The sequence below is a fragment of the Phocoena phocoena genome, chromosome 2 (genome assembly GCF_963924675.1).
Source record: "Phocoena phocoena chromosome 2, mPhoPho1.1, whole genome shotgun sequence".
Taxonomy (NCBI): Eukaryota; Metazoa; Chordata; class Mammalia; order Artiodactyla; family Phocoenidae; genus Phocoena; species Phocoena phocoena.
This window is the reverse complement of record NC_089220.1, coordinates 140,059,041-140,081,271: the sequence shown is the minus strand read 5'-3', so window position 1 is coordinate 140,081,271 and position 22,231 is coordinate 140,059,041. Positions and strand designations below refer to the sequence as shown.

The following is a 22,231-nucleotide window of genomic DNA, read 5'->3' as shown; positions in this document are numbered from 1 at the left end:
AAAATTCCAGTAGGTATTTCAAGATTTTTTCTTGTAGGTGCCTATCAGAAACGTGTCTTATTTTGCTTTTCATAAAATGGAAATTGATTTTAACACATTTTTTAAAATATGGATAACTGGGAGGTGTAGTGGTATGTGGTGGGAGCCCATGCAGCATGTAAGCATCACGGATCCTTGAGCTTCAGCCACGAAACTCATAGCAAACTGGGACGTTGTCCCTCTTGGCAGTGTTCACCTCTAAAATCTTTGAAATTTAATATTCTGTTTTCTGACTACACCCATTTAGTTTAACACTTTCATTCTCTTTGCTCATTGCTACCTTTTTAAAAATGTCGTATACGTATACAGTTATATTTTACTGATATAAAAGATGTAAAGTACATAACTTACAAAATATAAATGCCGTTATAAATTCAATACAGCCAATTGTTTCAGACAGAATGCTTTTGTTAATTTTTGCTGAATCTTTGTGTTCATAGTCTACCAGTGTTTGTAATTCAGCTACCATATGACGAATGGAGTTGTGTCCTTATTTGCTGGTATTAGTTTCCTATTGCTCCTGGGATGAATTACCACAAACTTGATGGCTTAAAACAACAGAAATTTATTTTCTCACAGTTTTGGAGGCCAGAAATCTGAAATTGGTATTAAAGGGGTGAAATCAGGTGTCAGCAAGGCTGTGTTCCCTCCAGAGGCTCTAGTGGAAAATCCATTCCCTGCCTCTTCAGCTTCTGGTGGCTGTTGGCATTCCTGGCCTTGTGGTTGTATCACTCCAGTCTCTGCCTGCCCTCCCCCGTCACCACATTGCCTCCTCTTCTGTGTGCACCAAATCTCCCTCCGCCTCTCTCTTATTAGGACGTTTGTAATTGGATTTAGGCCACCAAGATAATCATTACTGCTTTTTGACCTCATTGAAAGTACCACACTGGGACCCCTGCAATTCATTTTTGTCTTTCAGCTCCCTCCTGTCCTTGTTTCCTTCCTAATTAAGCCTAGGCCCAGTGTTCTAGCACATCTGCTATTCTCTTGTCAGTTCCTTCTGACTCAGGGCCTTCTCCTGAATGATCTCATCAGCTCCTCTGGCTTCAGTTCCTATATGTAACTGTCAGCTCCCTCACCAGTACCTAAAGGGTCACCATGTCCCATTGATTGTGTCTCCTTAATATCTCTCAGATCTGTCTCCTTGGTCCCCACTGCTTGCATCCTTGTTCATGCCCTCATCATATTTTTGGGGGCTGGGCCATGCCACGTGGCATGCAAGATCCTAGTTCCCCAACCAGGGATCGAACCCACGCCCCCTGCAGTGTAAGCACAGAGTCCTAACCACCTGACCACCAGGGAAGTCCCATGCTCTCATCATTTCTTGATCAGGCTGTAGCACTAGTCTTCTAGCTCTTTCATCTGTGACTGTCCATCTTTAGTTCATTTCTCATGGTGGATCAGAGCAATCCTCCTCAAAATTCAGATCTGTCTCTTAATAGCTCTCTGTGGCTTCTAGGAAAGTCCAGACTTCTTAGCATCATATACAGGGCCCCCCATAATCTGGCCCCTGTTTACTCTTCCACCCTCATTTCTCCTTCCTCTTCCCTTTCTTTGCATTTGATCTTCCTTCCCAGAAGACCCTTCTCCCTTTTTCCTGAGTTCATATGTCCCTTCCTTATGGAAGTCTTCCTTGATTCCTCCAGTCTGAATCGAAGCCTCTTCTCTGCGGCACTGTAGCACTTCTGGTCAGCTTCTTCTTTGTAGTGCAGTGTGTTTACAGATACTTATTTGTGTGTCTCTTCCACCAGACTGTGAGAGACTCGAGAAGCTTTCATGTCTCCAATACCTTTTATCCCAAGTGCCTGGCACATAGTTCAAGGCACCCAATTCACAGTTGAAAACCTGAGCCCCAATTCTGGCCCCACCATTTACCAGCTCTACGAGCACAACAAAATTATCTACTCTCTCTGGGTCTTTCTGTTTATGAAAGACACAGTCTCGCCTCAGGCTGTTCCTGGCTGTTGGTCTAACATACATGGGGATAATTTCTGCTTTTCCAGCAAACTACCCTATGATGTGACCCCAGAGCAGGCTCTGGCTCATGAAGAAGTCAGGACACGGTTAGACAACTCCATCAGGAACATGCGGGCCGTGACGGACAAGTTCCTGTCAGCCATCATCAGCTCTGTGGACAAAATCCCGTGAGTGCTGTCAGCTGTGACCCCCTGTTGAGCCCAGAATTAGTGGCCTTCTGCTCCCCGGCCCTTCTCACTACGTTTTGTCCACCCCACAGTTACGGGATGCGCTTCATTGCCAAAGTGCTGAAGGACTCATTACATGAGAAGTTCCCTGATGCTGGTGAAGATGAGCTGCTGAAGGTGAGACTGAAAGCTGGCACATTCTTGCCCTACCAATAATAGCCCTTTGAGGAAAAAGTTCTAAGACTAGGCCTGACCTTAGACTTTCATTAAGGAACTTAACCTAGATTTTGTCAGTAGCTTGCCGTTGATTGTGAGATTTTGAAAGTGTTTGTAAATAGTAAATCATACCTCTTTTAGTTCCTATATAGTTCCTGTGTTGTTTGAATGGCACACAGACCTCAAACAAGTAGAGAAGATGGATTTTCCTGTCTTGAGATACATTTCTTTGAGTCCTATCTTTTCGCTGAAGAATTGCTCCCTCTGCTGGTGGCCAGGTGAATGGTAGCAAGCACAGTTGTTTCCACTAAGGCTGTTGCTGATAATTCTTTCTTGCTCAGCTATGCTCCCTCCTTTTTTTTTTTCCTTCTTCTTCTTCTTCTTTTTTTTAATCTGAATGCTTTTTTCTTCTCTCCTAGTTCTGTGCTTTCCTACAGTGAGGCCTCGATTCTAGACTTTCTGTTCAGGTGAATTAATTTTATTTTTTTCTGAATGAAACTCCAGGGGAAATGCTGTGACTGTCCTTGAATTCTTCTGTGGAAGAGATGTGTGTTGAGTGACTTTAATTTCAGAGGCATGAACTTGTGCACCTTTGAAGTCTTCAGCATGAGGATGATGGGGGTTGGACAGGTTATGCTCTGCTAATTAGGTCGTGTTCAAGGATTTATTTTAGCTATGTTCATTAGCTTCTTAAAATGAAAGCCCATCTGCCTGAAAATGAAAAGTGCATGTGGTTGACAGCAGCCTTATTTGCTGCCATGGTATGTGAACAAAGGATGCCCTAAAATGCTCAGTAACAGACTTTAAGTCTATCATTTTTACCTTCTGAATCTGCTCTTTCATTGTCGTGATTTTCAGTTCTGTTCTCATTTTCTTTTTTTCTGCATCCAGCCAAGGGCTGTCTGGTCATTTTAGTTTCAGGCCTTGAGGGAAAGTGTGTGTGTGTGTGTGTGTGTGTGTGTGTGTGTAGTGTTTAATTTTTTCTCACAGGACCACATTTTCTGGTTTTCTTGGCTAGCAAAGTCATTTATGGCTTACTTGGTGGAATGGTTTTTAACACCCATTTCTTTTTCCTCTGTTCCCAGATTATTGGTAACTTGCTTTACTATCGATACATGAATCCAGCCATTGTTGCTCCTGATGCCTTTGACATCATCGACCTGTCAGCAGGAGGCCAGCTTACCACAGACCAACGCCGAAATCTTGGCTCCATTGCAAAGATGCTTCAGCATGCAGCTTCCAATAAGATGTTTCTGGGAGATAATGCTCACTTAAGCATCATTAACGAATATCTTTCCCAGTCCTACCAGAAATTCAGGTAAGGGGAAAGGGACAAGGTACTTGAAAGATTCTGTGGGCGTGTTTCTAACTCTGAAGGTAAAGACAAGATTAAATACCACACCCAGCATTCCCTGGACTGCAGTGTTGTATACATCTCATGTGCTCAGAGCCCCAGGGGATGATGAAGAGGATGTTTGAGCTATTAAAATGTATTCCCATGAAATAGACTGTACTTCACTTAGAAACAATGGTCTACGTTAGGCACGTGTTACTTTGTAACCAGAGAAGAATTGGAGAGTGCTTTTAATATTTGTAAATTAAACATTCAGTTGAGAGTTCGAGTTCGGGACATTGTCTTAGAAAGTTGGTTCTGCTAACAACGCAGGTGTTTGAGAACTATTTTAAATTATGGTTGAACAGTTCTTGTGGGTAGAACTAAAACGAAGTGGAAAGAGAACCAACGTCCCAAGGCTGTCAAGCACAACGAACGTGCAGCAGTTTCTCTAGAATTAACTGTCTTGACTGGCTTCTTTTGAACTCACTGCCCCAGAGGTTTGTGGGATGTCCTTCATCAACTTCTCACACATGTGTCACTTGTTGGGGCCTGGCTCCTGTGTTTATTTTCAGACGGTTTTTCCAAACTGCTTGTGATGTCCCAGAGCTTCAGGATAAATTTAATGTGGATGAGTACTCTGATTTAGTGACCCTCACCAAACCTGTGATCTACATTTCCATTGGTGAAATCATCAACACCCACACTGTAAGTATTTTTCTTTAATGATTTAATTTCATTGCTCTGTCTTAATTGCCTTCTCTGGCTGCTGCCTGCTATCTCTGGAAGCCAGAGATCTCAGTTTGATCTTACTGACATCACATCTGCCTTGTTGTTTATCTTCCTTTGCTTATTGTCCTTAACTTTCTTGAAGTGATCCCCAGGCCACCTGCATCAGAATCATCTGGGCTGGTGATTAAAAATGAAGTTTCCTGAACCCCACCACAGGCCAGCTGAATCAAAATCCCCATGGCTGGGCTTCAGAATCTCCATTGTGACCCCTGACATAGTGACTTGATAAAATACTGTTTTTATTGGTCCTTTTTTTTTACCCTGGCCCTCTGTCTTACTTTTCTAACATGATCCAGAATACCAGCTTTTTCCCTTGTGTCACCTTTGAGTGATTTTCCCTTGGGTACTTCTTCCCCCCTCCCCAATTTTTTATAATTCATCCCCCCTTGGGGGCATATAGAACAGGAAATAAGGAAATAAAATGAAATTTCAGGGATTGTCATTTCTGACTACGTCACCTGGGGTAATAGCTTATTAAGGCTTTGCCGAATACCCCTAAAATAATGATAATGTTGATCTGATGCACTTTTTTTCTGAATTAAAAGATATTATATACTGGAAACTTTAAGTAAAAGTATGAATGTGAGTCATTTGAACTGGTTGTAGGGAATATTGATGACTTGGATATTGAAGTCTGTGAGTTTCCTTGTTCTTTCTTATATAGGGTACGTTTAAATCCTTTATATCTGTAAGGTTGAGAGAATACCAGTATTTCCTCTTCATATGTCGTAACATATGTCATTCATCACGGGCCAATGTGTTGCTTTATATATCATATTGTTTATTTGGGTTAGTTTGTTGAGGATTGGTTTTTCAGTTCTTTGAATATGGGAGTTTTGTTATCTAACCTCTTTTGTGCTGTTAGGCATTGTGGATGGGGATGGGGGCTAGTGGGTTGAGTGTGTAAATGGAATTGATCCCTGGATGTTGGATGCAGCTCCTGTTAGATCACCAGGATGCCATTGCCCCGGAGCACAATGATCCAATCCATGAGCTGCTGGATGACCTTGGCGATGTGCCCACCATCGAGTCCCTAATAGGTAAAGTTCTGACTTAACTGCCCAGAAGCTGAGAGAGGAGATTGGCAGGAGTGCTGTAATTGTCACCTTCTCTGTTTCTACACTGTTCAAGCTTTGAATACACATCAGGGAAGAAAACAGATGTGATCCCTATCTGTTAGGAACTGAAGTCCAGTGGAAGAGATCATTTTAAATGCATAGATACATATAATCATGTAACTAGAAATTTATAAGTCCTATAAAGGAAATGAGCAGAGTGTTTTTTTTAATATTTATTTGGTTGCACTGGGTCTTAGTTGTGGCAGGCAGGCTCCTCAGTTGTGGCAGGCGGGCTCAGTTGTGGCAGGTGGGCTCCTCAGTTGTGGCATGCGAACTCTCAGTTGCAGCATGTATGTGGGATCTAGTTCCCTGACCAGGGATCAAACCTGGGCCCCCTGCATTGGGAGTGTGGAATGTCAACACTGTGCCACCAGGGAAGTTCCTGAACAGAGTATTTTGAGAGAGAAATGTTACAGCGTTGAAATGATTTCTCAAACATTTGTTAAGTTATTTTATTATGGATCCTTTGCCTTTATCATTTGGCATAATATTTTATTTCTCAGTAAAAGGTGTCCTCACCACAGTGTACATATAGGCTTATTCAACTACCTTCTTAAACTTGCATTATCTTTTACTTGAATTATTATCTGCTCTCCAATGTCTCCTCTGTTTACGGTATTGATTCTTTCTACCCTCCCAAAACTTTAGGAGAAGGCTCTGGCAATTTAAATGACCCAAATAAGGAGGCACTCGCTAAGACAGAAGTGTCCCTCACACTGACCAACAAGTTTGATGTGCCTGGAGATGAGAATGCAGAAATGGACGCTCGGACCATCTTACTGAAGTGAGTATTGGAAGGAGGAGGAATGGAGTAAGTGTAGCCCAGTGATCCCTTCTGTCCCTTGGTCTTGGTGAATGAGTCCTCTTGTTCATCCCTAAAATGATCATCTCAGCCATTTAAGCCTCATACATTTCCAGTCACCTCATGTATTATACTTGACACAGGGCTTACTTGCCTTATTTGCTAATAAGATGCTGAAATGAATTTGTAGCTTGGAAATCCTAACCTTGGTACTCACTCTGTCATAACTGTGTAAGTAAGCCTGGGACTTTGCGTACCTTGCATTAGGGCTGCCCAGTGGGACTCTGTGAGGTAGTGTTTGCTCTGCTCCTGTTGAGGTCCATTCGAAGGAAGTAGGACACCTGCTAATGTTTAAATGCTTTGCACACCTCCTTTTAGCACAAAACGTTTGATTGTGGATGTCATCCGGTTCCAGCCGGGAGAGACCTTGACTGAAATCCTAGAAACACCAGCCACCAGTGAACAGGTAAAGTTTGGGGGTTTACCAGGTACCACAGTAAGATGCATAGGTGCTCCTGTGATAGGCATGTGACAAGGCTGAGGAGGTGGGACATAGGTGGCGAGAGGTGGTCACTGGAAGGTGGGCCTGGATGTGGTGGCATTTAGGGCTTATTGAGAAAGTTGTTGGTTCCTAAATCCAGAGGTGGTTGTTTCTAGGGCACAAAGCTCACTGGCACTTACATGCAGTCTGTGTGTGTGCTTTAATTTAACCTGAGGCAGAATCAGTGAGTCTGCCCAGTAATTTATTGAATACTATATAGTTAGAATTTTGTTAAGTGCCTTGGTAGATAGGAGAAAAGAATAGAATGTGGCTCTTAAGTTCCGTGAACTTAGTTGGAGACGTGTGACATATGCCCCTGAAACAGTTAGAAAACCACTGAAAATTCACTATGGTTTTGGCCCTAAAAATGCTAGAAATTAAAGCAAGAGTCCAGTGAGGAGCAAAGCATCAGGGAGGTATGGGACTTGAACCAAGCTTACAAAGAACATGCATGTACGACAAGAGGGATGTTCTAGACCGGGGAGTCCCCGTGAACAGAGGCACAAGGGAGGGCAGAGCATGATGTGACCAAACCTGCATATCTGGAATGAAGGTGTGGGTGAGGGTGAGTAGTGAGAAATTAAACGTGAGGACAAATTATGTAGAACCCAAAACTTAGGAATTTTGCACCAGAGAGATAGGAGTATAGGGCCTTTGTAACCTTTGGGACCATTTGATATTGATTAATTTTGCAGTGCTGTCAGAGCAGATGGTAGTTGAGTCACCTGTGTGTGTGACAGGGTTCCAGGTCCAATTGGGTGAGGGGTGGCACGGCAGTGGGGAGGGACGGATGGGTCATGTTTAAGCCTTCTGTTTCATGTTTATAAAATGAGAAAAGTAAGTCATTCATTTTCAATTTTTTGAGCATGGGAATCCTTTTCATTAAGTAACAATGTATTTGGAAGCCCAACATATAAAAGAGGTAAAATTGGAGCTACTCTGGCAGCCCCAGGGATGGGCCCTTGGAAGCCCACCCTCCAGGACTCGTGGCATCCCTGGGAAACCCTTAAGGCTGCAGGGAGGACTATTTGAAAACCAGTTTTAAATGAATTGTCAGCTATTAGATGCTATGACTAATTACTCATTAGTTGTGTGTGATGGGCAGGAAAAGAGGCATAACCAGTAACGGCAACTGGTTTAACTTGGAAGGAAGTTTGAAGTAGGGAAGAAGGAACTGGTCTTTACTGAGAATCTGCTATTAGTTTGGTGCTTTCACCTGTGTTCTTTCCTGTAATCCTTGCACTATCCCTATGAGGTGAGTCTTTTCATCCTCCTTTCACAGATGACAAAACTAAGACCCCTAGAGGTTAAATAACTCACCCAAGATCATTCACTTGTAGTGGCAGAACCAAACTTGAATCAGGTTCTGTCTGACTCCAGTTTATCTGATGAAGAGTAGTTTTGACATTAGAAGAAAAGGGAATGTTGGGAAAGGAATTGCACCAGTTCGGGAAAAATTACAAGTCTGAACTACAAACCTTTCCAAATGTAAACATCCCTAGTAAAAAACAGTTCAAAATATGGTACCAGAGCCTTAGCCATATGCTGGGATCTATCAGCATAGAGGTGATCATTGAAGTTTTGAGAGAGAACATTTACAAAGAAATGACCATGGGACACTTGGAGGTACCAGCGCATGCTTAGGGCAAGGAAAAAGTGCAGAGAAGATGATCAAGGCAACAACTAAGAAAAGGCACTGGATTGGGGATGGGCGGAATGGTAACGAGAATTGGTGAGAGAAGCCAGACTGCGAGGAAAGTGCTGAAAGACTGCAACAGCAAGTGTGGATCGTTTGTTGTGTGGGAACATAACAGACAAACGTTGGTTGGTGACTAGGAGACAGAGCAGATATGAGAAGGGTCTCTTTACTGGCGTTTGCAGCATGTTTGAAAGAGGGAAGGCTTGAGCGTGATTCAGCTGGGACGAGGTAGCAAAAAGGATGAGCAAGAATTTACTGACCACTGGTGTTGCATTGGTGTGGTTATAACGTTCCTCAAGCCGGGCTTCAAATAAAATTAAATGATTTCCATGTCCCCAGTGTGATAGGGAAAAAACGAGGGGTTTTGTACCCAGTGGAGTCCAATCTCCTGTCCAGGAAAGAAGCCCTAAGAAGCCAACATCTGACTTCATAGATGTTTCTCTTCTAGATGAAAAGAGAGCTGCCTCTGCTTCATGCAGTTTCTTTGTCAGTTGTCGGGGGTGGGGGTAAGTTTGTTCCCCTCTATTTCCGGAATAGAGTTGTTTGTTTGTTTTAAATATTTATTTATTTATTTGCTTGCTTGTGTCGGGTCTTAGTTGTGGCAGGCGGGCTCCTTAGTTGTGGCATGCAGGCTCCTTTGCTGCATGCATAAACTGGAGTCAGACAGTTATGGCATGTGAACTCCTAGTTGCGGCATGCACATGGGGTCTAGTTCCCTGACCAGGGATCGAACCCAGGCCCCCTGCATTGGGAGCACGGCGTCTTATCCACTGCGCCACCAGGGAAGTCCCCCAGAATAGAGTTTGAGAGCTTTATAAATTCAAGTGTGGTTCAGTGTGGAGACCTTGCCACGAACTTCTTTTTCTTACTGTAGGAAGCAGAACACCAGAGGGCCATGCAGAGACGTGCTATCCGTGACGCCAAAACTCCTGACAAGATGAAAAAGTCAAAATCTGCAAAGGAAGACAGCAACCTCACTCTTCAGGAGAAGAAGGAGAAGATCCAGTCAGGCTTGAAGAAGCTAACAGAGCTTGGCACCGTGGACCCAAAGAACAGATACCAGGAACTGATCAACGACATTGCCAGGGTACGGCATTTGGGGGACAGTGATGGCCTGGCCACGTTTAAAGCTGTCTCAGAGGCTTGTGAGGAGACAGTAGCTGTTCCGGTGACAACGTACCTTCAGTTCAATGTACCTTCAGGAGAGGAGATTAGAGTCCTCTCCTCTGGGGAATCGTTTCTGACTCTTCCAATATGAGGTCCTAGCCTGCCCTTCGATGGCTTACTCCATGGCCTAAATTAAATTAGTAGGGAGAAAACCTTAATTAGAGCTTCCTATGTCTCAGTTTGTCTTTGGCCTTAAAGAATTCCTCCAGATCTTTTTAATGATTACTGTGAAATATAAATTAACATCAAGTTGATCATCAAATCCTTGATTTGTGTGAATCTTCTCAAGTAAGGGGCTCTGGCGCAGGCTGAGAAGTTTAGGCATTCTCTGCTGTCGCCCTAAAATCACACCATGCACAACTGCAAGCTTGGTAATTGATATTAAAGTTATCTTTTTCTCCCTCTCCTGACAACATATTTAAGAGGTTTAAACCAGCTTTGCAAATCAATTATGAGAATGTGGAGGTCTGTAAAAGTAACACATTTCCCTGCCTCATTAAATAGAAAGGGGGAAAAAAATTGATGAGATCTGAATTTCTTTGTTAATTTTTGAACATAAAATTGCTAACATTTTTAGATTCCACATATAAGCGATATCATATGATGTTTGCTTTTCTATGTCTGACTTACTTCACTTAGTATGATGGTCTCTAAGTCCATCCATGTTGCTGCAGGTGGCATTATTTCGTTCTTTTTTATGGGTGAGTGGTGTTCCATTGTATATATGTGCCACATCTTTTTATCCATTCCTCTGTTGATGGACATCTGGGTTGCTTCCATGTCCTGTCTATTGTAGATGGTGCTGCAGTGAACATTGGGGTGCACGTGTCTTTTTGAATTATGGTTTTCTCCAGATATATGGGCAAAAATCTTTAAAAAATTTCGAGATGAGTAAGAAAAAAAGAATTGCTGTCTATTAAAAATGTGTGGTCAAGCAAGGCAAAGTTAAGCGCTGCTGGGTTCTAGTGTTAATGATTCAAGAAGCACACGATATTATTTTTGTAATTTTAATAATTATGTCTCAGGATATTCGGAATCAGCGGAGATACCGACAGAGGAGAAAGGCTGAACTGGTGAAACTGCAGCAGACGTACGCTGCTCTGAACTCTAAGGCCACCTTTTATGGAGAGCAGGTGGACTACTATAAAAGCTACATCAAAACCTGCTTGGATAACTTAGCCAGCAAGGGCAAGTGAGTATTTTATTTTGAAGAGTCAATGTCAGGGGAAAAAGAAGTAGAGGCAACTGAAGTGACATAGGAAAATTTTATTTACAACACACTGGATCTATTTATTGCAATAGTCCTTTATTTTTCTTCTAATTGTTTGTGTAATTTCCTAGTCCCATTTGTTATGGTATGATGTAAATAAATAATGTGTGGAGGATTTCAAGGATGCCGATTTCTAAGCATCCTGTGTTCCAAAATATCTTCTTGGCTCTAGAAATTAAAGAATCTGGGAAAGGGATCATTTAGTGGCCCCCAAACCAGGTTGGGCCTCAAAAATCACTTAAGGAACATCATAAACAATTCGATTCCCTGGCCTCTACACCTCCTGGACACAGGCTCCCAGACCTTGATTTTTTTTCAGCTGCCAAGGAAGATCTGATGCAGCCTCCTTGTTGCTGGCCACAAACCATTCAGCCTGCCCATTTTATAGGGAGGGAAATTGAAAATCCAGAGAGGTGAAGTGATTAAGCACAGGTTCTGCTTATTAGAAGGGTTAGTTTATTATTTACCCCACACTTTTCATTTTGAGAATTTTGAAACCCCAGAAAGTTTCAGTGAATAGAACAATGAACACCCATATACCTTTCACCTAGATTCACTTGTACTTAACATTTTGCCACATCAGCTTCCCCTCTCTATAGCTTGCTTACTCTTGTGTCTGTGCTTTTCCTCTCCCTCCCTGAAGGCTTCATGGAGTGAGACAGGGCTGTTGTGAAGTGGTAAAAATCAGGTCCACCTAACCCATCTTGCAGAGTTGGTGCCTGTGTCCTTTTGAAATGTCCCCATCATTCTTTGGGTACTTCTTGACTTTGTGGCACAAGATGTTTCTGGTTCAATTTGTGCTTTTCCCTCCCTGGGCTTGGAATTAGCTATTTCTCCAAGCATCCCTGGTTCCTTTTTTTTTTGCGGTACGCGGGCCTCTCACTGTTGTGGCCTCTCCCGTTGCGGAGCACAGGCTCCGGACGCGCAGGCCCAGCGGCCATGGCCCACGGACCCAGCCGCTCTGCGGCATGTGGGATCCTCCCGGACCGGGGCACGAACCCGTGTCCCCTGCATCGGCAGGCGGACTCTCAACCACTGCACCACCAGGGAAGCCCCTGTAGGCATGTTTTTGAAGACAGATTTCTAGAAATGTAATTGCTGGGTTAAGATTTTTGTGCAGTTGTGATTTTGATAGATATTTCAGTTGCCAGCCATAAGGATTTATTACCTTTTACACAACTACCAGCTTTTCTGCCCCAGTTCTTGAGACCCTTCCCTTGAGAGTCCCAGATACCATTCTCATTCATCTGTATTCTTCCTTTGCTTACTCTTCTTACCATTTCTCGCCTTGATTATCCCAACAACCTTCTGACATCTGTTTCTTTTTCCTTGCGCCCTTTCCTCTGTAATTGCTATGCTGGCTTAAATGCTTTTAAAAATTTCGTATTCTAAAATATTTTTATTTTTTCTCTGCACAGCCAAGGGGCTTAGAGTGACTCCCTTGGGGTTCAGTACAGTTCCCTCAGGCTGGCATTAGAAGCCCTCACACTTACTTTAGGTGCTTAGGTTCTGAGAGGGACGTAGAAGGATTCAGACACTGTCAAATTCATCGTGTGTTCTCAAATGTATAATTTAAATCAAAGGCAAAAGCAATTTAGTAATGTTTCCCTGTTTTGCAGAGATATTGCTTAGGCGAATCCTAGCATTTATTTGCCATTTTAGAATTGGTTTGTTACTTATGCTTGTGTATGGGAAGTTTGTTTTCTGACCTCATATCCTTGAGTTACCAACAAAGATTCATAGTAGATAGTTACCTATAGAAAATGACATAATGTGATTTTTACAGGGTCTCCAAAAAGCCTAGGGAAATGAAAGGAAAGAAAAGCAAAAAGATTTCTCTAAAATACACGGCAGCAAGACTACATGAAAAAGGAGTTCTTCTGGAAATTGAGGACCTGCAAGTGAATCAGTGAGTATTTGCTTTTTAACTTTGTTTTATATGTTGATTTTTTTTATTTGTCATATCTTTATCTTATTGACTTTATTTCTCTTATCTGGATAATCATTTTTATATTTTATATGTGTTTATAGTTGATTAATTAAAATAAGCAATTAATTATGTACAGAATTTGGCCTAATACTCAGAGTTAATTTGCCTGTCATAGAAGAGAGGTATTTCTTTTCCTTGTTTGTGGAACATTTGTCTCAGGACATCCTACTTTTCCTCTTTAAAGCAGGAAGCCATTCCTTCCATTTTTCTTTTTTTCTGTGCCCAAACCAAGGATAAATAAAGAATAACAAGAAGAGGAGTGTACTTTATTCCACTTGAGGCATGAACCAGGGGCTTACCCTCATCTTCTTTTCTGGGAAGCACCAGCTTGCTTTACATGTGGTTCATGGACCTGACCTGACCTGACCATCCTCCCTCAGGTCCTGGCCCAGCTGCCATTAACAAGCATTTTATTGAGTACCTGCTCAGTCAACCCTGTGATCTCAGGCAGCTGAGCTTTCTGTTACTGTGTCTGTTTAAATTTTTTTTTTAATTTTGCTTCAAAAATCTTTTATATTTTTCTGATTCTAAAATAATATGTATTCACTGTTGAACTTTGAAAATGTGGTAAAGCATAAAGAAAAAGAAAAAGCACCTATAATCCAACAAGCCAAAGATAGCCACTGATATCATTTTAGTATATTTTCTTCTGTGCCTCTATTCACATAAAGGTTATCTATGATTACTTACTTACCTTCCTATTTTTTTTTAACATAAATTGGGATGATACTGTTTATAGTCATGTATCCAGCTTTTTCCTCATAACATTGTGAGCATTTTTCACATAGTTTGAAGGTATCCTTTTTAATGACCACATAATATTCCATATTGTAGTTTTAATTTAGCCATTTACCTGTTGTAGAACATTTTAAGTTGATTTTACTTTTTACATTATTACACATGTGATAACACCTTTATATGTACATCTTTGATTCTACCTCAGATTATTATTATTTTTTTTGTATCATAGATGCCTAAAAATGTAATTTTTGGTCAGAGTATAAAAATATTTTTTATTGTAAAAAACACAAAACATAAAATTTACCATCTTAACTATTTTTTAATTGTACAGTTCAGTAGTGTTAAGCATATTCACATTGTTGTGCAATCCAGAACCTTTTCATCTTATAAAACTGAAACTATACCCATTAAATAACAACTCCCCATTTCCCCTTCCCCCCCAGCCCCGGGCAACCAGCATTCTCCTCTCTGTTTCTATGAATTTGACTCCCTAGGTGCTTCATATAAGTGGGATCATACAATACTTGTCTTTCTGTGTCTGGCTTCCTTCACTTAGCATGATGTCCTCAGGGTTCATGCATGTTGTACCCTGTGACAGATTTCCTTCCTTTTCAAGGCTGAATAGTTTTCCACTGTGTACGTGTACTACATTTTGCTTATTCATTCATCCATTGATGGACATTTGGGCTCCTTCCACTTTCTGCTATTATGAATAATGTTACAATGAACATGGAAGTGTAAATACCTCTTTGAGACCCTGCTTTCAGTTCTTTCTGATGTATACCCAGAAGTGGGATTGCTGGATCATATGATAATTCTATTTTTAATTTTTTAAGGAACTGCCATACTGTTTTCCATAGCAGTTGAAAAAATTTTTTAATTCATATATATTGCAAAGTATTTTCTAGCAGTGTCTAAAATGTGTATGAAAGTGCTTACTTACCTCACTACTTCTTTGCCATCATTGAGTAATAAAACAGTTTTTGATATTTTTGACTTAATAGATAAAAAGGTAGCATTTTGCACTTTTTAGAATTCTGGTTGAGTTTTTTAGTGTGTGTTTATTTGTTTTTTAATATTTATTTTATTTATTTTTGGCTGTGTTGGGTCTTAGTTGTGGCACCCGGGATCTTGCGTTGCTGCGTGTGGGCTCTTCGTTGTGGCGCGAGGGCTTGTCTCTAGTTGCAGCGTGGGGGCTTCTCCCTAGCAGTGGCATGCGGGTTTTCTTTCCCTAGTTGTGGCGCAGGGGCTCTAGAGTGCATGGGCTCTGTAGTTTGCGGCACGCGGGCTTGGTTGCCCTGCAGCATGTGGGATCTTAGTTCCCCGACCAAGGATCGAATCCGCTGCATTGGAAGGTAGATTCTTTACCACTGAACCACCAGGGAAGTCCCTGTGTGTGTGTGTTTAAACAGGGCTTATTATGTATGGTTTCTCTGATCATTTTTTCAATTGGGGACCTTGGTCTTCTGAGGTTTTGTTTTAGTTGACCACTTTATGCCATTTTTCAAATCTGTTTTATAATTTATTATCTCCTCCCTTCTTTTTTGTCATTATTTGCCACTACTGTTCAAGTGCCTACTGTTATTTGACTCTTCTTTTTAATTTGCTACCATGGGCTTAGGAAACAGATGACAAACCAAACCAGTTAAAATAAAATTATTTATCACGTAAAATAAACATCTTTATAAAGGGTCTCCTATTGAGTAAAAGGCATGTGTTTTAGTACATGGATTTTGTAACCTCTCGTTTAGCTTCTTAGCTTCTTAGTGGCCCTCTTGCATCCTTCATGGTTCTCGGCGCTGTTCACAATAGATCAGTTTGCTCTGTAGTTGAGTTCTGGAAATCTGGGGTGACACACTTTGATCACCTGGGGAACAGCATACTCCCACCTTCTGGTGCATTAAAACTTCTGGGCATGTAAGGTGTCCAGAGTGAGTGATACCCTAAATATTTTCAGTAATAGTAGTTTATATTTGATGGTACTCGGTATGTTTATATCTGTAGCACCTACTCCTTTCAGAAAACCTCCTCTCTTGGTTCTTTTCATTCTGACCATCCCCACTCCATCCCCCGCTGCCCCGCCTTTTGCTTACTTACCTCTTCCAGTCCTCAGACATGCATGGATTCAAACATGCATCTTTTCCTCCTCTTTCTAGCCCGATATCCTCTTTATTTCTTTAAACATTTTACTTGCAGAACATAATTAGTTCTCTCATTTATTTACTTTTTTTTTTTTTTTTTTTTGGCTGCATTGGGTCTTTGTTGCTGTGCGCGTGGGCTTTCTCTAGTTGTGGCAAGCAGGGCTACTCTTCATTGCGGTGCACGGGCTTCTCATTGCAGTGGCTTCTCTTGTTGTGGAGCACGGGCTCTAGGTGAGCGGGCTTCAGTAGTTGTGGCACACAGGCTCAGTAGTTGTGGTGCACGGGCTTAGTTGCTCCACGACATGTGGGATCTTCCCAGACCAGGGCTCGAACCCGTGTCCCCTGCAAGTGGATTCTTAACCACTGCACCACCAGGGAAGCCCCCAATTTCCTCTTGATTCTCCTTTTATCATTAGGTTTCAGCAGTGGCCACATGGAAGGCCAACAGGATTCCTGACATCATCCCTTCAGAGGCCATTTGTGGCCTTCCTCAGTGGTTCCTCTTCCAGTGGAAAGCAAATGCTGCCAGGAGAGGCTGCCACCCTTCTCTCCAGATCCCAAAGTAGATGGTACTTAGAGTAGCAATCCCACACTGCTTCACCTGCAGAAGTACTTTGCACCTTTATTTTGTATGCCTTTTCACTCTTGAAGACTTTATTCATCTCCTTTCTGCATTTCACAGAATATTTTTACATGAGAACACGGAACTCATACCCTTACGATGTTGTGTTTCAACAGGTTTAAAAATGTTATCTTTGAAATCAGTCCAACAGAAGAAGTTGGAGACTTCGAAGTGAAAGCCAAATTCATGGGAGTTCAGATGGAGACGTTTATGTTACATTATCAGGTGGGTTTGCACCAGGTAAAACCGAAAACTTTGGGTGTGAGGTAGTTGTGTTCTTGTCAAGGTAGGAGAATGGCTGAAAAGGAGACCCATGTGGGGAAAGCTGCCCACAGTCAGCAGTGAGTGAGCTGAGGAGTTTTGTGTGTCTGATTTGAGTGGTACAGGCTGGAGAGCTTTTGCAGATGTATAAATCTTCAGAAAGCATATCTGAAGCTTACTCTTAAGGTTGCCACTAAATTGAGCTTATACCTCGGGCTTGAACAAAATGCTTAGGTACATATCTTGACAGTACAAAATTATAAACCTTCTCAGTAGCTTGAAATCTTTTATATTTTTTTTCCCCTCTCATTTTGGTTTGATATAGGGGCTTAAAGGTGTACTTCTGACAAGGTGTGTGTAAATTGCATCTTTGTAAAACTGAATCCCATTTTATATATTTATATATTTTTTGAGGATTTTTTTTTTTTAAGAGAAAACAACTTTTTACTGGAATTTGACTAAATAGGGATCACAGACCAAATAACAAACAACAGCGTGAGCTACATCAGAATGAAAAAAGAAATGATGGACCTGGATTTCCAATCTGAAACTATTATGCAATATGATATTTTTTTTCTTGCCATGCCGCATGGCTTGTGGGATCTTAGTTCCCCAACCAGGGATCAAACCCAGGCCCTTGGCAGTTAAAGCACGGAGTCTTAAACACTGGACCACCAGGGAATTCGTCCGAATCCCATTTTAAATTCAAAAAGAATTCTGCAGTGAATCATTTTGTAACATAACTATCCCTAATTTTTATTTTGAAATCTCTGTCTTTTTATTGCATTGAACAGTGTCAGGGCATCAGAAGGATTCCTAGGTAATGTCCAGCCTCTGTTAGTTTTGTGAACACAGTGCTTCATCGTTGGTACCCACACAGGGCTGCACTCCGTGAAGCTGGGCAGGGCCTTTCTCTGAACGTACATTTCGGCTCTTGCACACAGTGATCTCCCTTAAATGGGGGCTCTCCCTCCCAACCCCTTATTCTTCCATCATTTATTGAGGACTTTCACGTTGTTACAACCCCTAAAGCTTGCCCCGCCAGCAAAGCCACAGTTTTTTTCTCCTTCACTTCCATAACCTGTAGAGACAACCCCTGTTCACCACAGGCATTGACTTATTTTCCTCTTAACTTCCAAACTTCAGACTCCTTAAGGACAGGTAGTATGTCTTTGTTTCCTTCTTAGTGACCAGTAGACCCTCAAAACACGTTAACTGTACCGATGTGAAATGATTTTGTGATGCACATAGCTAACTCAAGCCCTTACACAGAAAAGATCCTATTATTCCTTCAGTTTCTCCAAGTTCATGTAGGCTGCCCAGTCTGCCTCAGGTAGTGTATTCCTCCATGCACAAATTCGTTAAGTGCAGAATGACTGCCAGGTGCAAGGTATTATGTTAGGTGTGGGTGATGCACCAGGGTCCTCTTCCTCATAGAACTGCTAAGATTTTTCCAAAAGATGAATTGGTTGAACTTTCGGGATCCCTTCAAGCCCTTTGACTTTTGCTTTGTCATCACCACTCTTCCAAAGTTTAGGGGTGCAACCACTCAGATTTCCTCAATTTGTTCTGGACAGTGGAGGGTAGTGGGGAAAGCAGGGGCTTTGCAGTCAGATCCAGATTCACCACCTCCAGCTCTGTACTGTCGGGCAGGTCATTTAACATCTCTGAGCCTCAGAAGCCTCATCTTTAAATTTGAGATAATCATACCTGATAGGATTTTTGACAGGACTTAAAAAGACACTATCTAACGTGCTTCTACGTTGTGGAACACATAGTAAACACATAAAAAACATTTAGTCCTCTCTTTCCCCTTGTGTTCAGGGTATAAAAACTTTGTCATTTGAAATAGAAATTAAGACTCTAGTAGATAGTGTTGAGACATTACTGGCCTTATCTTGTTTTCAGTTGTTAGTATATTTCGTCACGGATTGAAATGCCATCACCTTCTCCAGGTGACACATCACTTAGACGAACTAGGCTGCGGGCAGGCAGTTCCATAGTTGGGGACTTCTTTCTCACCCCAGTTCATACCTGGCACACAAGGCATGCCTCATTCCTTCTGGATCCCTCCCTACATTGTGTCCTTCCTTTTCTTGTTCCACAGACCTGATTAACTGTCAGAATGTTTTTTTGAACAGGACCTGCTACAGCTACAGTATGAAGGCGTGGCAGTCATGAAATTATTTGATAGAGCGAAGGTAAATGTCAACCTCCTGATCTTCCTTCTCAACAAAAAGTTCTACGGGAAGTAATTGATCATTTGCTGCCAGCCCAGAAGGATGAAGAAAGAAGTGCCTCTCGGCTGCCTTTCTAGGGGTGTTCCTCTACTCATAGGAAGCAAACACCCAGCCCACACCATTGCCTCAATCTGATACACCCCCAGTGCCACGTGTTTAACCCCTCCTGCTCAATGGGACATTTGTTGCCCCTTGTTCGTAGGGAAATTGTATTTCAAGCTTAGTCTGACCCTTCTTATTCCTGCATTTTCTTCTGTCCTTTAAGAAAGAGTGAGAACTCCCCTGAAATCTCTCATGTTGTTACAGTCTTAGAGGTTGCATTACTATATTGTAAGCTTTCGTGTTTGTTTCAATTAGCAATAGGGATGGTGGGATTTGAATTCTTGTTATTTAGAAGTGGAAGCCATTAGCACCGGTAACATACATACATATAAGACACATAATTAAAATGTCAGGTTATCCATAGTTATTAGGTTGTCATTTAAAAATAAAGTTCCTTATATTTCTGTCTCATCCGTAGAATGGAAGGATACGGGGAGTCATTGGTTCTCTTCCATTCTGTTTTCCTTTATGGGCGGGAGCTAATAGAAGTCACTGTTCTGTGTTCAAAGGAAGCATTTCTAGAAAGAGGGGGATATTGTTTTTAAGTTTCACCATTAAATTTGGGCAGTTCTGTTAGTGTAACTCTCTCCTCAGTGGATGGGAGAGTCCCACTGATAAAATTAAGCTATTTAGGTAAATTCGGAATGGTCTGAGCGCCTGCTCATTTGTGTTAGTGCAGAGATTGACTAGATTCAGACAGACAGTCCACTCTGTCCCTGTGGCAAAGGAATGGGTAAGCCCTAGCGTAGAATGTAATTGTTTTCAAAACTGTTTTATATCTTAAGAGTGTCTTATTAAAGTGTAGATTTATTTCTTAAAATGTGGGTGATAGGAATTTTCAAGATTTATATAATGCTTCAAAAGCCTTTAGAATACTGTAAGAAAAGGTTTTTTTTTAATTGGCTTATCTGTATATCTGAACTCTTAAAAACTTTCTTATAGCTAAAAACACTAGGATTTATCTGCAGGGTTGCAGAGAGATAATCTTGCCTTAAATAGACTGAAACAAAAACAAACAAAACCAGCCAACTGATGTTATACTTGATATTAAAATCTATTTTTCCCTATTTCTTTTTCTTTTCTCTTGCTGCCCACACTGTGCCTTTATTTTATGAACTCCGGTTTTTTAATTTAATCACAAACAATCCAATTCTAAACATTGAGCTTAAGAAGCTTTCCTTCTTAGATTAAGTCATATGCTTTTAAAAAACATCTTTTTATTCAGGAAAATATATTGAAATCATGCTACTGAGCCTCTGTTTTCTCTGATGTTTTGGTTCAGTATTCTTCTATCGTAAAACATAAACTAACATTTAAAAATTTACTGATGTATATTTAAAGCCAATAAACTGTTTCATTAATAACAAATCATGTGATGTGTCCCAATTACAAATGTAAGTGTTGGAAATGTGGATTTCATGACGGACTGTTTACTCAGTCAGGTCCACGGGTGCAAATGTAATAGTTGTAGGAGTCTACACACTCCAGGCAGCCCACAGGCAGGTGAAGAGGTGAGGTGTGGAGTGCCACGGAAGGAGTCTCCACTACCTTGACCTTGTTTTTTGTTGTATTTTGGAAGACAATTTTTTAGTAAATATTTTCCTCAGATTGAAAGAAGATGTTATATAAGTAGCATTGCCTCAAAAACTGGGACCAACCAAATTGTCAACCCTTTTACCTTAAAAGATGATACTCATCCCAAATGCATGTCATGCCCCAAAGGCCACATCCATGACAGACAATGAGCAAAGTTCACAACTCCTTTAACAAAATATGATGTTTCAATTATTTGTAAGGATATAGTTCCCTTGACACAACTTCTAATGCAAAATAGCACAAAATACACTTCAAGAAGTTTGATGGCAACTATGTAGAATTAACCGTGTTAACAGCGTTGAGGATGCCCAGACGAGCTCAAGTCATGGCATTGAAACCTTGTAGCTCTTATTAATTTTAATTTATTAGCTATAGCAATCTCTGTCTCAGCTCTCTCCTTCTTTGACGTTCTCTTCAACCAGCCATCGTGACATTTACCATGAATTTCCTCCCTCAAGAATTTGGACTGCCCATCAGGTTGTTGCTGCACACAATTGCCTTTGTATCTTTGTATGAAATAAAAGGCCATTTGTTCGTTTTTGTGTTTCTTTTTCTCAGTGTCATTGTTAGCAGTTCCTGCAAAACAGTGTTAACTAGAGTGAGATTTAATAATTGAAAACCACAACAAAAACAACCCCTTCATAGTCTTTTTGAACGAACAAACGCAAGTCAGCTATCTCAAAGCAATTTTTAACTCGTGAGTTTAGCCTTCTTAAATGTAAAATGCTTGAAGTAGCCCTCACATAAAAAGAACTGGGGTGGGGTGGGGGAGGTGGAGAACTAACATAATGTCACTTAGTTTTTTTTTTAATAATCCAAAATTGTTTTTAATCATTATTGGTGGACACTTCAATGTCAGCTAATGGCTGGAAGTTTCAAATTACAGCAGCATTAAATGTTTTATGACAGTGGCACCCTAGGTCATACATAGTGTGTCCCTCAGGGGACTTCTGTGTTACATACAAGTCACCAGAAAAGACTAGGGGAAGTTGGATATGGAAAAAGTAAACAGCAGCAAAAGGGAGGAAAAATGGTTTCCTTTTAAGTACGGCCCCGGGGGGCACCCTTACTTAGCATACAAATTCATATGGAAGCATCCTGTTGTGTTTTTGTTTTGTTTTTATTTTTTTTTGGCTGAGTTGGGTCTTCGTTGCTACGCGTGGGCTTTCTCTAGTTGCAGCGAGCAGGGGCTTCTCTTGTTGCGGAGCATGGGCTCCAGGTGCACGGGCTTCCGTAGCTGTGGCTCGCGGGCTGTAGAGCGCAGGCTCAGTAGTTGTGGTGCGTGGGCCTAGTTGCTCCGCGGCATGTGGGATCTTCCCAGACCAGGGATCAAACCCATGTCTCCTGCATTGGGAGGTGGATTCTTAATCACTGCGCCACCAGGGAAGTCCCATCCTGTTGTGTTTTTAAATTGTGG

The 22,231-nt window shown here is 41.4% G+C and overlaps 1 protein-coding gene across 1 annotated transcript in view; it reads left to right on the top strand.

Moving 5' to 3' along the window:
• The window catches only part of IQGAP1 (IQ motif containing GTPase activating protein 1), a 100,256-nt gene extending 81,125 nt beyond the window's left edge, over window positions 1–19,131 (top strand). The window contains exons 27-38 of the mRNA XM_065872052.1: window positions 2,043–2,183; window positions 2,276–2,360; window positions 3,485–3,717; window positions 4,308–4,440; window positions 5,462–5,564; window positions 6,291–6,426; window positions 6,823–6,910; window positions 9,559–9,771; window positions 10,877–11,043; window positions 12,908–13,030; window positions 16,732–16,840; window positions 19,018–19,131. Coding sequence (XP_065728124.1) covers window positions 2,043–2,183; window positions 2,276–2,360; window positions 3,485–3,717; window positions 4,308–4,440; window positions 5,462–5,564; window positions 6,291–6,426; window positions 6,823–6,910; window positions 9,559–9,771; window positions 10,877–11,043; window positions 12,908–13,030; window positions 16,732–16,840; window positions 19,018–19,131 — 1,645 coding nt within the window. The remainder of the gene's footprint in view (window positions 1–2,042; window positions 2,184–2,275; window positions 2,361–3,484; window positions 3,718–4,307; window positions 4,441–5,461; window positions 5,565–6,290; window positions 6,427–6,822; window positions 6,911–9,558; window positions 9,772–10,876; window positions 11,044–12,907; window positions 13,031–16,731; window positions 16,841–19,017) is intronic.
• Window positions 19,132–22,231: the final 3,100 nt, after the last annotated feature.